The sequence below is a fragment of the Quercus suber genome, unplaced genomic scaffold, assembly GCF_002906115.3.
Source record: "Quercus suber isolate HL8 unplaced genomic scaffold, Cork oak 2.0 scaffold_81, whole genome shotgun sequence".
Taxonomy (NCBI): domain Eukaryota; kingdom Viridiplantae; phylum Streptophyta; class Magnoliopsida; order Fagales; family Fagaceae; genus Quercus; species Quercus suber.
In genome coordinates, this window is record NW_027069546.1 from 444,399 (window position 1) to 461,503 (window position 17,105).

Sequence of the window (17,105 nt, forward strand, 5' to 3'; positions counted from 1 at the left end):
TAAGGGAAAACAGATTGTAAGGACAAGAAAAACTGGTTGTAGGGAAGGCCACGGAATATTCTTAAAGAAAATGACAAAGTTTAGCTACAAAATCGATTATAGCCTTAGGCTACAAACTCAATCAAAATGCTAAAATTATTACCAATTTTACTATAAAAGGTTTATAAACTTATGTGATAATAAATTTGATGGGTGTCATTTCCGGAACATAATAAATAAATGTATGAATTGCAACTTGCGTTGTTAATCTAATATTAACAAAGAAAAAAAAATCTGATGTACCTAGAAAAGCAATGGAAAGGGCAGTGGACATGTATTGTTTTTTCAATATGCTGTGGAGTGTGATTTTATGCACGTCTAAAGACAAGGATGATTAAATCTTGGCCTCTTGGGAGTAATTGCTCCCAAAACAATTATAGAACCCTCAATAGTCAATACTCAATAGTAAAGCAGGTGTAGAAAAGAAACACATTATTTTGCAAAAAAAGAAACACATATTTCATAATTTTAATGTTAAGGTTCAAATCACCTCCCCCAACTATTGAGTTATCAAAATCTATATTTATATTAATATTTAAAAGTTGAAGTCTAGCATTTCGGTCCCTTAAGTCCACTACGGTTCATTTTGGTCCACTTCTATCCATTTCGGTCCACTTTAGTCTATTTGGTCAATTTCAGTCCACTTTGGTTCATTTGGTCCAGTTAGGTCTGTTCCATCCATTCGTTCCATTTTGGTCCACTTAGGTTCTTTTTAGTTTAATTTGGTCCATTTAGTCGACTTAGGTCTATTCGGTCTACTACAGTCAATTCAGTCCTCTTCGGTCCCTTCATTCCCTTTAGGTCCCTTTCGGTCCACCTCGATCTAATTCGGTCTATTTAGGTCCACTTTACTCTATTCAGTCCAGTTCGGTCCAGTTGGTCCATTCGGTCAAATTTTCCCACTTTGGTCCATTTTAGTCCACTATGGTTCATTTGGTCCACTTCGACGTTGCATTGTGAGGAGATATTTGTGTAGAAAGACTAAGAGGAGTTATTTCATTAACAATTATGTCACATCCTCAACGTAATGTTGGTAGGTTCTTGATTCAGTCTACTTCAGTCTATTTGGTCTATTTCAGTTCATTTAGTCTACTTTAGTGGTACATTGTTAGGAAATGTTTGTGTAAAAAGAGGAGCTGTTTCATTGACAATTATGTCGCATTCTTAGTGTAATGTTGATATGCTCTTAATAAAATTATATTTTTCTTATGTTTTTAAAGTATTTTATTTTTTTTCTAATATAAATGATGGTTTTACTTATATTTGCTTCATCTTTAAGTCATTCAAGACTTATAGAAAATGAATCGTTTGTAAAGAATATTAGAAACAAATTCCAACCACAAATTATATTATCCACAAAATATCTCATCTTATATAATAATTGGATGTAATATGTTTCCTTGAAAAAAAAAACTTATAAAATTTAAAACGATTTCAAATAACAAATATAGATAACTTAATTACTTTATTCAAAAAAGCCCGAGCACAATATCATATATTCAATTACTTTATTGTTTTCTTAACAGTGAAAACAGATTCACAGTTTCACACCTTTCCTGTTGCAAATAAAATAACCAAACAAAACAAAATTCACACAAACGGCCTTGACCACCCTCCCAGCAAAAGCCATACAAACACAACAATAAAATGTTTCCAAAAAACATGTCCAATCATAAACAAAACCGTAAACCTGAAAAAAAGTTTAAAAAAAGGAACGAATTTTTTTTTTCTTGGATTGGGAAGAATCGGAAGAAATAGAAAATTCCTGAAATTAATTTATTAGGTAACAAGTCAGATAATGACAAAAGGATCGGCCTGGCTCACATTTCTTTTTTCCACATAATCCACTATACTAAATAAATTTTGATTCTAGCTTTACTCTTCTCCAAATAAGTTCTAAACTACTAATTATATTAAACAAGTTCTTGTCTACAAAATCATTAATTTAATTTTTTTATATTTATATTTATATTTATTAATTAATCATATATAGTATATAAATATTTTCTGGCAAACTTTATTGTACATTGCTGGGTTTAAGTCATATATATATATATATATATAGTTGGGTTCAAGTTACGCCCAGTGTAACTGTAAGTAATGTTACACCACTGAATATTTTTTAAATAGATGTAAATGTTGACAAATCCATCATTAGATTATATTATCTTTGTATATTCTCTATACTTGCACAATTTCAAGGTGATCAAAGATTAATAGCCATGTCATCAATCAATTTTTTAAATTCATATTTTTGTAGTTTAAAATAAGGCATAAAAAAAGAGTTTATAGATCGAATGGTAAATAACATCCAATTGACATGAAAATTGCCAAGAATGTTAAAAACATATAGAAGATTGGATTCAAGTTACACAAGGTATAACTCTAAGCAATATTATACCACCCAATAACTTGATATAGAATTCATATTTTGAAAATCTCATCGTTGAATTACATATTTTATATATTCTTAACATTCTTGCCAATTTTCATGTCAATTGGATGTTATTTACTATTCGACCATAAACTCATTTTTTTATGCATTGATGTTAAGTTATTGGCATGAATGTTAATAACATATAAAACATATAATTTAATGGTGAGATTTTCAATGAATTCTATATTAAGTTATTAGGTAGTGTAACATTGCTTAAAATTACACTAGATATAACTTTTTTCTCTAAAATGATCAGGTGTAACTTGAATTCAACCTCTTTATATATATATATATATATATATATAGACACACACCTAACTAGATACGGAGAGTTTTGAAAGTTTGGTAGTTGCAATTATGGATAGAACTTTTTGTGTCCTCAGTTTTAGGACTTTGGAAATACTGCAAGCTATAAATAAAGAGTAGTTATAGTACTATATAAAATACTATAGTTTTTGTTACAATTTTTACCACAACTATCTTATGTGTCAAATTGTAACTGGTTATTTATCACTTCATATGAATCCACAATTTTTTCTCCACCACTCACAGTCTGTCATGTGAATAGTTATGATATTTTATGTGGTCTTAGAATTTTTGATAAATAAACACTACTAAGTTGAAATTCCTTATTTGGAGATTGTTTCAAAACCTTGACAGGGAATGAAAAATTGAAAAAAAAAAATTATACCATCTAAATTGATTAATTATTATTTTACTCCTATAAATTTATTTTTGTCGTTTTGGTCTTATAAATCTTTTAGAAAAAAAAAAAAAAAAAAAATTGAGGGAAGGAGTGGGGTCAAACTTGAGCATGATAATAAACACTTTAAGCCATACAACTACCCACTAAGGTTGGTTTTCCTTTTTCTTTTTTTTTTTTCTTTTTTTTTTTAGTATAAAAAATACTAAATATTTTGTTTTTGAAAACTATTTTTGTTAAAAAGCCTCTGTACTAAACTTATTTACTAAAATTATCTAGTAACGTAGCCTCTTTTTGGAACTTGACTTTTTCAAAATTAAGTTCAAAGTTAGTTTCACTATAGTGGAGTTCTATGAAATTCAGTTATATGTGGCAAACATGAAACTCAATTTTCTCAAAACTTGAGTTAAACGTGCTGTTAAATTGCAGAGAACTTGATTTTGGTGAAATCAAGTTTCTTGTTGGAAATCAACTTTTCAGAAAATTGAGTTTCAAAATGAGGTTATATAACTAAGGACAAAACTTAAATACAATATCTTAGGTGTTGTTTACTAGGTTCATCTTTTAAGATTTAGCCATGTGGCTACTTATCTAAAAAGTATACTTTCATCCCATGAGAAAAAATTTACATGATAGAATCTTAAAAGGAGAACTAAGAAACAATATCTAAATACTGTACCTAAGTCTTGCTCTATAACTAAATAAGTTGTGATAAAGGTTTTATAACAAAATAATTTTAAAAACTCAAATATTTAGCAAAAAAGGCCAACTAAGATACTGAAAATGATTATTTTCATTTTAAATAAGTAAGTTGGGGTAGCATTTGCTATTAGTATGTTACCCCCATAAGTCCTTCTGTCCATAACTCTTGTTAATTAATAAAATTTTCTTTTTAAATATTAAAAACAATTAAAGCTTCTTTAAAAAATATAGCAAATTACATTTTTTAAATTTAGTCAATTATCACTTTGATTATTTTCAATTAGCAAATTACACTACACTAGCACCTTGGCATGCAAATGGCTACTAAATGGCTAGTAGGTAGTCCACGTCAGCTCTTGCCGCACATGAAATTCTAGCCTTAAAAATTATGCCAACTAATAAAATTGTTTCTAAAATTATGCCAAATGCCAGATAAACCCAATTCTTGTGGATCATTTCACCGGTGAGACTGCAGAGAGATTTTCATGTTTGACACTCGAGTTTTCCTCTTCAATAACACGTACACATATAATAAAACCAATGGTAAGTTGCCACATCTCCGAGCTCAAAAAAGCCCGAGCACACTATCAAATATTCAATTACTTTATTGTTTTTTGAAAACTGAAAACAGATTCACAGTTTCACACCTTTCTTGTTGCAAATAAAATAACCAAACAAAACGAAATTCACAAAAAGAGCCTTGACCACCCTCCCGGCAAAAGCCATACAAACACAACAATAAGATATTTCCAAAAAACAAGGCCAAACATAAACAAAATCGTAAACCTGAACACAAGTTAAACAAAAAAAAAAAGAAAAAAAAAACAAAATTTTTTTTCTTGGATTGGGAAGAATCGGAAGAAATAGAAAATTCCTGAAATTAATTTATTAGGTAACAAGTCAGATAATGACAAAAGGAACGGCCTGGCTCACATTTTTTCCCACATAATCCACCATACTTAATAAATTTTGATTCTAGCTTTACTCTTCTCTAAATAAGTTCTAAACTACTAATTATATTAAACAAGTTCTTGTCTACAAAATCATTAATTTTTTTTTATATTTATATTTATTAATTAATCATATATAGTATATAAATATTTTCTGTCGAGCTTTACTGTACATTGCAAAGTTTAAGTCATATATATATATATATAATTGAGTTCAAGTTACACCTAATGTAACTATAAGTAATGTTACAACATTTAATATTTTTTAATTAGATGTGAATGTTGATAAATCCACCATTAGATTATTTTATCTTTGTATATTCTCCATATTTACACAATTTCAAAGTGATCAAAGATTAATAGCTATGTTATCAATCAATTTTTTAAATTCATGTTTTTGTAATTTAAAATAATACATAAAAGACGAGTTTATAGATCGAATGGTAAATAACATCTAATTGACATGAAAATTGTCAAGAATGTTAAGAACATATAGATGATTGGATTCAAATTACACCGGATGTAATTCTAAACAATATTACACTACCTAATAACTTGATATAAAATTCATATTTTGAAAATCCCATCGTTGGATTATATATTTTATATATTCTTAACATTCTTACCAATTTTCATGTTAATTGGATTTTTTTACTATTTGACTATAAACTCATTTTTTATGCATTAATGTTAAGTTATTGGCATGAATGTTAATAACATATAGAACATATAATTCAACGATGAGATTTTCAATGAATTCTATATTAAGTTTTGGGTGGTGTAACATTATTTAAAATTACATCAAATAAGATTTTTTTTTAGAATGACTATGTGTAACTTAAACTCAACTTTTAGAGAGAGAGAGAGAGAGAGAGAGAGAGAGAGAGAGAGAGAGAGTTTTGAAAGTTTGGCATGTACCTTTTCACTTTGACCGTTTGTATCCTCAGGACCTCAGTTTTAGGACTTTGGAAATACTGCAGGCTTATAAATAAAGAGCAGTTATACTAACATATAAAATATTAAAATTTTTGCTATAAATCTACCATTTTTTATATAAATCTACCATTTTTTATATAAATATTAAAATATTTGTCATTTTTATATAAATCTACCATTTTTTTTCCACCACTTATAGTCTGTCATATGATAGTTGTGATATTTTATGTGGTCTTAGAATTTTTGTTAAATAAACACTACTAAGTTGAAATTTCTAATTTGGAGTGATTGTTTCAAAACCTTGATAGAGAATGAAAAATTGAAATAAAATAATATAAAATTATACCATATAAATTGATTAATTATTATTTTACTCCTATAAATTTATTTTTGTCGTTTTGGTCTTATAAATTTTTTAGAAAAAATAATAATTTTGGGGGGAGGAGTGGGGTCAAACTTGAGCATGATAATAAATACTTTAAGCCATACACCTACCCACTAAGGTGGTTTTAAAAAAAAAAAAAAAAAAATCTCATATTTTTTATGATTTATAAAAGTTTTTGAAAACTATTTTTGTTAAAAAGCCTCTGTACTAAACTTATTTAGTAATGTAGCCTCTTTTTGGAACTTGACTTTTTCAAAATTAAGTTCAAAATCAGTTTCACTAAAGTGGAGTTCTATGAAATTTAATTATATGTGACAAACGCAAAACTCGATTTTCTCAAAACTTGAGTTAAATGTTCCACTAAATTGTAGAGAACTTGATTTTGGCAGAATCAAGTTTCATGTTGAAAATCGACTTTTCAAAAAATTGAGTTTCAAAATGAGGTTATATAACTAAATAAGTTGTGATAAAGGTTTTATAACAAAATAATTTTAAAAACTCAAATATTTAGCAAAAAATGCCAACTAAGGTACTTAAAATGATTATTTTCATTTTAAGTAAGTTAGGGTAGCATTTGCTATTAGTATGTCACCCCATATGTCCTTTTGTCCATAACTCTTGTTAATTAATACATTTTTTTAATATTAAAAACAGTTAAAACTTCTTTAAAAAATGAGTAAACTATTTTACAACATTTTTACAAACTGCTGACGTGGTTTTAGTATTTTTCAAATAGTTATTATAAGTAAAAATGTGATGTTAGTTATGGGCTCATATTAAAACTAGTAAAAATTTGCCATATCAGCAGTTTATAAAAATATTATAAAATAATTTGTATTTGTAGTATTACTCTTAAGAAATAGAGCAAATTAAATTCTTTAAATTTAGCCGATTATCACTTTGATAATTTAAGTTTTATTTTTGTCATTTTGATATTGTAAACTGATATTTGTTGTCACTGTCATTAATGAAAACTTTTTTCGGATGCTTAACCTTTTCTTGAGTAAAAAATTGATGGATTACAAAAATAGAATTTTCAGAACTAAAATAACAATCCACCAGATTTTGAAGATCTAATTTATATTTTGGCCTTTTTTTTTTTTTTTTTTTCAGAATGGTTTTATCTAGAATAAAAAAAAAAAATAATAATAATAAAAAAAGAGGGAAGGAAGAAGAGCCAAAGTGAAGTTAAAAATGCAATACTTCTCACTTCGTTTTTGTAGAGGAGCCAGAAGACTTTCTTCTCCAAGTTTCATGGCTCCCTCATTCTCTTCTCTCTTACTCTCACCCTCCTCTAACCCTTCTTTCCTTTCTTCCCCAAACCCTAACCTCACCCACCGCCGCACCATCTCTCGCCGCACCCAAATCCTCTCCTTCACCAAAAACGACAACAACAACAATTCGTCTTCCAAGCCCACCGACCTCGCCGCCACCGAGAAGAAGTCGTTCGCCGTGGCCACCGGCGAGCTCTTCTTGGGCCTGGCGTCGCGGCTCTTCATACGGAGAGGGCCCAGCAAGGGTCCGAATGGGGAGGTGGGTTCGGTGGCCATGTTTGAGGACTTGAATGGGAGTGGGTTTTATGCGAATGGTAGTAGTAGTAGTAGTAGTAAGGAGAGGATTGGGGCTGTGATGGAGGATGAGATTGAACCCGATGTCGTTTGGGAGCAGAGAGTGAAGGACGTTGAAGCTGAGCGTCAACGACGTGTCGTTACGAGTCCTGGGTTTAGTTTCTCTGCTGCTGGGCTCTTGTTTCCTTACCATCTCGGTGTCGCTCAGTTCCTCATTGAAAAGGGTTATATCAAGGTTTGTCACTGTGTCATGTCTAATTTTAATAAAAAGTTTTTTTTTTTTTTTTACTAATATCGTCGAAATTGAACAATGCAACAAATGGGTACTAAGTTTTATGTTTATTTTATTATTATTATTTTTGTTTGTTATGCACAACTCCTTTGAGTTGGCAAATTGTGCTCAGTGTAAAGTAACTTTCAAATAGGACCATTACTGACGCCACTTGCGTTATACACCAATCCCATCAGCAGTTTTGAAAGCAGTTTTGAAAAAAGTTGTGAAATTTGTTGTTAGCATTTATATGGTTGTTGAGGGGATATGTGATCTTTGAAGTGGAAGTTAGCATTTTTATGAATGTATGTATGTAGATTAAAGCTAGGGAAACAACATATTACACGACTTCATGAGGCGACGAGTTACTGTTGGAGCAACATTAATAGTTGTGGAAAAATGTTGTCTTTAGACTTATTGATGTATATGTACATTACAAGCGATTAGTGTAATTGCTGAGAGTTTGAATGTATTAGTGACTATACGAGATTAGACTTTATTAGAGTGTGCTTGTGTTATGCTTTTTTGAATTTTGTTTCTATACTTTTTATTTATTTTTTTCCTTGACAACAACAACAACAACAACAACAACAACAATCTAATCATTATCTTCATAGAAAATGAACAATCTAATCATTTGCTCAAGTCTTTATATTCATAACTGGAATCTATACTCTGACACAGGAGACCACGCCATTAGCTGGTTCCTCAGCTGGTGCAATAGTCTGTGCGGTGATTGCCTCTGGAGCAAGTATGGAAGAGGCCTTGAAAGCTACCAAAATCCTGGCTGAAGATTGCCGGAATAGAGGGACTGCATTTCGGCTTGGGGTATGCCTCTACTCCACTTAGTTCAATACTGATGTATCTCAATTGAGTAAAATCTTATATTCTTTCATGTTTGAAGAGACTGGTAAATGGTTACTTATCAAAAAAAGAAAAGAAAAGAAAAGATAGTGGTAAATGGTTGCCTGGATAAGGAATTGGGATAAAATCCATAGTACTTCAAGTTTATGTGGTCATATCCATCTTTGTAGTGGAATTCAATTATTGTTGATGTCAGATGTATACTCTTTGCACTTTATCAACATGAGTGTGCATGTCAGTAATTGACTTTCAAGCTTTAACACTTCCCAAACCTTCATTGGTACAGAACTTTTATCAATTTAGAATACACTTGTTCATATCTATAGGACCTAGAGACTATGTCCACTTTTTCTGCAGTATTATGATCAATATTTGAAATTAATTACAGTAAGATATGCAGCTACACAACAAGATGTCCCGATATATCCTATAGTGAGTTTAGCAGTGTCAATGGTTGGAATTTGTCCTTTTTTAACTGGTAACCGGTTGGAATATCTCTTGAGAATAGGCTCCGTGAATCATTCTTGATTTTATTGTCATTGTGATCTTGGCATGACAATGTTCTTCCAGTCAGCGATCAATATTTAAGAATGTTAATTGCATAGCTTTTGTATCTGATTACAAAATGTCAGAAGTCTTTGTTGGTTGAGTTTGTATGGGACTTAGAAACCACTCTATAAAAGACTTATAAAAAAAAGGAAAAAGAAACTACTGTATAAAAATGTAATGTTTTTTTTTCCTCGGTATGGGAAGTGCCTCACCTCTGTTGAGCATCTTGATGTAGTTTCCAATAAGTTTTTATCATAATAATAATAATTATTTCATATGAAGAGTCAATGACCTAGGATTTAGGGAAAAAAAAAAAAAAACTTCTATGTTTCATTTTTCCTTAAAATAAGGTAAAAAGCTCAATGCAGGGCTAGGCATTGATGGACCATTGTCATTTATGTTTTTGACCTCCCTAAACTGAAATATGTTATCATCTTTCAAACTAGTGGACCAACTAGTATCCTAATAATCTGAAAATGTGTAAACAGTTAACGGATTAGATTCTATAGTTTTAGATTTAACACAGACTCAATGACATCTAGGCATAATGAAGTAATAGACATGAAATCACAGACAAAAGGGTATATCTTCAAAAACTTGAGACTTGAAATTGGGTGTAAGTCCTCTTACCTGTGACCTGATTTGCAATTGAGACTTTCTATTGTCTTTTGGGTATTTACTACCTTCTTCTTCGTTTTATTTTTTTAATTAAACTAAAGCAATTATCAAATAGTTTTATTTTATTTTATTTTATTTTTGGGAATGTGGTGATATATACCAAGGAGTAATAAACTGCCTATGACAAAGTTGGGTTTTGGCTTGTTCTTTTCAAATTTGTGATCTTATGGCTCTATGAACTAACAGCAGTGTGGAAAATGAGAGAGCCAACTTAATATCATAAATAAATCTTTTGCTTAAATTCCATGCATTCTTAATTTTGTCCAATTTTTCTTTGCATAGGCTGTTCTTCGAGATGTTCTTGAGAAGTTTCTGCCAGATGATGTTCATATTAGGTCCACTGGGAGGGTTCGTGGTAAGAATGGTTCTTTTGCTTCCTTAAATGTGCATAATATGATTTGTGTATACAGATGTTTACTAGTGGGGAACTCTTTATCTCTTTGATTACTAATAAAAATTTCAAAAGAGAGGAAATCTATTCTTAGAAGCAGTGAAATAGAATCCCTCTTAAGAAAAACAAGCTAAAATTCAAATAATCAATCAAGTCTACAAAGAAAGGAATATATGAACACTGATAAAGCTAACAGATCACTCATACAAAATCTGCAAAAATAAAGATTTTAGCTATAAAAAAATATTTTTAATGAATAATCATTCATTAAAAAATATATTTGAAGATAATTCGATCCCCACCTCCCCCTCCCCCATATGTACCTACCAAAAAAAAGGGATTATACAATGAGTATTTAAAAAAAAAAAAAAATTTAAATTTGTAGGGTTTGCCAAAAAGGAATATTATGTTTGTACTTTGTAGGAGGGAGCAGTTTCCTTATGCATAATACAATGAAGGCAGTGTAGTCATAAAAAAAAAAAAAAAATTGAATATGGTGAGCATAAAAATAGTAGATTAATTGCTTTGATCAAAGCTGATTTGCTGTAAGGGCTGTGTGTTGTCAGATGACATAAAACCTGGAGGAGGTCTATTGCTGTTTCAAAAAAAAGAAAAAGAAAAAAAAGATGACATTTCAATTTGCTTCTATCTGCCACTTCTTATTATGATCCCTTTTGTTGCAGTTGCTGTAACCCAGATTCTTTGGAGGCCTAGGGGGTTGTTGGTGGATACGTTCGATTCCAAGGAAGATGTCATCAATGCAGTTTTCACTTCTTCCTTTATTCCAGGGTGATTTGTTAATATACCAATTTATATTGCGAATGTTTGCTACTGTATTAGTACATATAATGTGGTAGATCTGAAAAATATACTTCTGTGCAGATATCTTGCACCAAGACCAGCTACATTGTTTCGAAACAGACTTTGCATTGATGGGGGATTGACGTTGTTTATGCCACCAACATCTGCTGCACAGACGGTATTTGCTTGAGATGATTTAACTTGTTATGACTCATGGTTTTGTTCTTATGTTGTAAAACTGTATGTTTAATACACTGATGCACCTTACAAAATTGTAGCTTCATTGCATTATATCCATGCGGTTGCATCAATTAATTATGTGAAACCAGCATCATGCTGTGCCCTCCACTCTTGCATTAATTAATTATCTCTGAGTTATCTCTGAACAGTAGCAGAGGGCATGTTTGGGAATATGTGCAACAGTAGCAGACCAGTGGTGATTCTCTTTTGGGATTTTTTCAGAAAGCTTTTGACTAATTTGACTTAGTTTTTCTGTGTCCATTCTTCATATTCTGTGGTGATGGAATTGAATTTATTATCTGCAAAACATTTTGAAGTGGTGATCTTAGGCTCTCTCCTTCATTATCACTTAGAAAACTAACACCAAAGTGGGCCAATACATTCTGCTTATTGGATTTAGCAATTAGCAGCAATTGATGAAGAACTAGCCAAGCCTTATTTTGAAGGACTTATAATGGATTTGGTATTGTAAGATGTTTGGGATGAGCTCAAGTTAGCAAGGTCTAACTTATGCATGGAATCCATCTGAAGCTTTCTTGATACCTTTTGCGATCTTTAGATAGAGTACAGTATTGTGAATTGCGTTAAAGAAGATTTTATTTTCTCATTGAGGGAGATTCTCCCCTGCTGGGGAACTGATAGATTAGGTTGGAGATGGCAAAGTGTGGTAGAGGAAGAGGTAGTGGTGACCCCGGAAGACATTTCTGGTATTACATAGTGCTTGGGCACTGGTAGATATTAGTGAGGCCAAGGAAGGGAAGGAGTGCCAATTCAGAGCATTAGAGACTAATGCTGACAGCAATGTGTTAGGGACAGCAGAAAAGAGCGTTAAGGTTGGAAGTGAGGTAAAGGCGACCTCTTGTAATAATCTACCACATGGAGAAAGTCAAGAGGATGTTCAAGATTGGGGACGAGTGGAATGTGTTTCCTCAAACATGCCCATTGTAATTGAAGATCTGCCATGTTTACTTCTTGAGTGTTGAAGATCAAGAACTGGTGAAGATGATGGGTGGAGCACACATGCTCGTTAAAACTGGTAAATTAGCAAGAAATTTTGTTTTGGTAGTTGGTAATGACCTAGCCTATGTAACAAATGGGGATGATACGGACAATCTATGGCTGAGGAGGCTCATGATACTTTGGGTGAGTTTGGATTTGGGCATAGTAACAAACTCTAAGCCTGTAATTATTTAGCAACGAACCGGCCTAGACACTTGCCTGAAGTGCCTTTGACTTCACTGGGTGGGTTAGATCCAGTAACAAACTCTAGGCCTGTGATTTAGCAAGAACAGGACTAATTGACTTTGTTCAAGGAAGAACAGAGGAGCTACTCAAAGCTGGAATATCATGCTCTAATTAAAGTTGATGAAAAAGTGATTGTTAAACCGCTATAGGAGGCGGTTGAGGCTGGCACAGCAAAGTGGGAAACAAGTTTAGCGGGTCAATTTCTAGAAGCCTTTGCCTTCTAGGAATAACAATTTTCAAAGTGGGAAACAAGTTTGAAAATTGTTATTCCTGTGCAAATTTGAGGATCTAAGGAGTAGGGATAATGTTCTTGAGGTGCGAGTATGGCATGTGGCAAACAAGCCTATAATACTGTGCAAATGGTAGCCAGGTATGCCCCTGATGGATCTTTTCCTAAAGATAGTCCTGATCCGGATCAAGAATCTGAGGATACCCATTTAATATTGGAACTCAATTTGTCTGAGTCATGCAGCTAGTGGGGTAGGAAAGCCCATATATGCAGACACCATCACAAAGACTAACAAAAGATTGGGATTTGCGCAGATATTGGTGGAAATTGATTTGGATGCAGAATTTCTAGGGGAAATTGAAGTTGATGTGGGGGATGGTAAGTCATCTTGCTGGGAATCAATTACCTTGGATTCCATTGAAGTGTGCTAAATGCAATACATATGCTCTCTTGCTAAAAAAGCTGTGGTCCCAAGCGTTAAGAGTGAACAGATAAGTAAGGCAAAGGAGATGTGGATTTCTAAGAAGCAACATACTCGACACAGCACCAAAATGATGGAACACGAAAATTAATGAATAGAAAGGCAGAGGCTAGATAACATAAGAGTTAGCACCTAGACTTGCTTGGAGTCAGTACCAAGTAAAAGAGAACCTCTAGGAGTCAGCAACTAGGATTGACTAGAGTTAACACCAGACCATTTGGAAAATTTCAAGAGATTTTATTCCATCAAAATAATCTGTCTCCATAGGAGTACAATAACTATGCTTATGTAGACTACTAAACCTAATTCTAACTAACATAGCAAAACCCTAATTCTAATTGACTAGGGAACGATAATTCTAAATGACTTGGGAAATCCTAATTATTGAATTACAAAAATTAATTGACTCTAGGATATTGAATAAAAATACTAATCAACCTAAGTAATCACTAATACCTAAAATAAAATACAATTAACCAATAAAAATACAATCGACTCCAAATTTAAATAAGACTAAATAAAAATAAATATTTCTTTGTGCTTCCCTCATCATTGATGTTTTGAGTTGGTGTGTGTAGTTGTTAGCACCTTGTTACTCAGATTTCCTGTGATAATTGGAGGCTAATAAAGGTCCCATTTATTTTAATGATTTCATATTCTCTTTAAAAACCAAGAATAGAGTTATTCAACTTGTCATGGTGCCTCTGGTTCACTTTTGTAATGACACTAGCAAAAATATTATGGAACTAAACAAGATATATTTGTGCAAGCACAAATTTTGAGGTTACTCCCGAAGGTACTATCACTGAGCCTTGTTGCTTTGCAGATTCGTGTTTGTGCTTTTCCAGCTAGTCGATTGGGGTTGCAAGGAATTGGGATCAGTCCAGACTGCAATCCTGAAGATAGGGCCAGCCCCCGAGAGGTAATCTTTTAGCTCTTTAATTGAATGCTCCATTTTTTCAGTGAATAAGTCAATGAACATTCTGTCCATTTCAGCTTTTCAATTGGGCACTTGAACCAGCAGAAGATCATGTTTTAGACCGGCTCTTCCTGCTTGGGTATCAAGATGCGGCTGTTTGGGCAGAAGAGAACCCAGTCGAAGATTTAGTTGAAGATGTAGTTGAAGATAACAACCCCTTAGTTGGAGATGGCCTTCCCTCTTCATGATAGTGATTGATATAGAAGATGTATGAGATCATCAGGGGGTTCCTCTACAACCTTTTGGATCCTGTTATTACATTATCAAGTGGCAGGTTCCACAGGCTAGTATTCCTGTTGCAGTACAGTGCTTAATTATAGAGGACAGAATGAGCATTCTCTAGTATAGTACCACATATTGTATAATAAGATTGTAAAGTCAGGACAATAAAATAGGAAAAGCCATAGAATAGTTTTATATGAGATTAATAAGAATAGTTCAATTTCAATCTTTAGTTTCATCACAAGTGAACTTTATCTCCATTCAAAAGTGGTTCAATATTCTTGATAGAATTTTAAGAGGGTCTTTGTAATTTGTATACATACAATTCTAAAACAAGCAGAAACATTCTCCCATTTTGTTGTTTCTGCATGTAAAAAAAGAAAAAAAGAAAAAAAAGTGTAAATTGCAAATTGCACTCTTAAAGTTTGGGGGTGTTTAGATTTTAGTATTTTACACCTTGAAATTTCAAAATTTGGATTTTATCTCTTGAAATTTGAAGTGATTGGATTTTACACCCTAATGTTTTAGAATTTGGGTTTTATCTCCTAAAATTTGGGAAATCTAAACACTCTCAAACTTTAGGGAATAAAATTCAAATACCTCTAAAATATAGGGGGTAAAATCTAAATTTTGAAACATTAGGGTGTAAAATCTAAACACTCTCAAACGTTAGGGGTAAAATCTAAATTTTGAAACTTTAGGATGTAAAATCCTATCACTCTCAAACTTTATGGGTCTAAAAAAAATAAAAGCAAACAAACTTGGGATGTATAGCTTAGACAATCAGTTTAGTATTGGATGTAGCTTCACTTCCCAACCCCACAAAAAACCAACCTTCAATTAATTACTTTAGCTTGTTGAACTAGTTGTGCGTTAAGACCCTTGATCCTCAGGAATGAGTGACTGCATGTGGTGGCATCTAGCACTCATGTTAACCACTCAAATAGTATATGGTCATAAGGGAAGCAGGCCATGGGTTGAGTAGGTTGTGTTGACCCTTTTGGTGGTGCATGACCACACAAGTAGGTTAAGTTGGTAGTACTAGTATGTTATTGGCCTTGTGAATGTGATGGCTCGTGGTCTTGGCCTTGTATGTTGCAAGCAATGTGTTTTCTGGGTGGTATGTGTAGTGGTGAGCCATAGCAACTTTACATAGGCTTGACCATGAGCTAGTTGTTGAGTAGGTTGTGCAACGAAGGGTTGAACTGTTTGAGTGTGTAGCATATTGGTTCAATGTGGGAAAAACAAAATTGGACATGGGCTGTTTGGCCCAGTAGGTTGGACATGTGTAGTATGTTGGTTCAATATGGAAAACACAAGATTTGACATGGGCTGTTTGGCCGAGTAGGTTTGCTTTCTTATAGATAGTAAACGAATCAAGTAGTTCATAAACAACTTGGGCTTGGCTCAATAAAAAACTCTTTCATGTTCGTTTGTTTATAAATAAGCCAAGCTTGAGCTTTAGTTTTAGACTTATTTGATAAACAAGCCGAGCCCAAGTGAAAAAAAAATTGCTCATGAACAAGCTTGTGAATAATAGGGCTCAATACAAAACATGCCAAGCTTAGGCTTATTTATAACTTGATATATGTTTACTAAATAAACTCATTATTATGACATTACACATATGTTTTGGAATGTTAATTTATAGCTTGTTTATTTATATATGTTTTGGAATATTAATTTATTTAGATTTGTGAAGATCATAGTTGCATGGATGACAAATGTGGATTTAAAAATTGTATTTTGAACAATTACTCAAGCCATAGACAATGAATGATGAATGAATGGATTTAATTATGCGAAGTTGTAATTTGAACAATTTCTAATCACAGATGGAATTAGAAGCATGATAAAATGAGTATATTATTTTCATTTTTTTTTTACTTGATTTTTGGTGATATTAGCATTTGATGATGCAATTTTTTTGGATCCCAAGCTAAAAAGTTTGACTTGAGCTTGAGTTTGAGCTTGACTTTAAGTTCAAGCTTGGCTTGACTAATTAATCAAGCCAAGCCAAGCCAAGCTGAGCTCAAGTTTTTTGGCATCCTCATAAGCTTGAGTTCAAACATTGGTTTTAGGCTTGTTTCAAGCTCAAGCTAAGCTTGAGCATTTGATTTTTATTGATGAGCCAAGCTCAAACACGCACTATTCGGTAAAGCTTTGCTCGTTTATAGTCCTACTTATAAATGGTATAATGTTGTGTAGGCTGTGGGTACTTGCTTGGGCTGCGAGGTGTGTTTGCATGACTTGGGATGGGCTAGAACATGTGCATAGGCAGATGTGATCTTATAAATGAAGCTAAATCTGCTTCTATTTATATGTAGAGATTTCTAGAAAACTAAATCTAACCCTTAAGTATCTAATGACACTTGTCATTTGTTCTAGGACAGTTATGTGTCACGCGGATAAACCCCTTATAACACTTTTTTTTT

At 32.4% G+C, this 17,105-nt stretch overlaps 1 protein-coding gene across 1 annotated transcript; it reads left to right on the plus strand.

Annotated features, from left to right (window-relative positions):
• The first annotated feature begins 7,335 nt into the window (after positions 1-7,335).
• LOC111987082 (uncharacterized) lies at positions 7,336-14,902 on the plus strand. The gene is made up of 7 exons (XM_024018783.2): positions 7,336-7,955; positions 8,676-8,819; positions 10,365-10,437; positions 11,157-11,262; positions 11,356-11,452; positions 14,296-14,391; positions 14,466-14,902. Exons 1-7 carry the CDS (start codon positions 7,347-7,349, stop codon positions 14,634-14,636), a joined length of 1,296 nt encoding a protein of 431 aa, XP_023874551.1. The 5' UTR covers positions 7,336-7,346; the 3' UTR covers positions 14,637-14,902.
• The last annotated feature ends 2,203 nt before the right edge of the window (positions 14,903-17,105 follow it).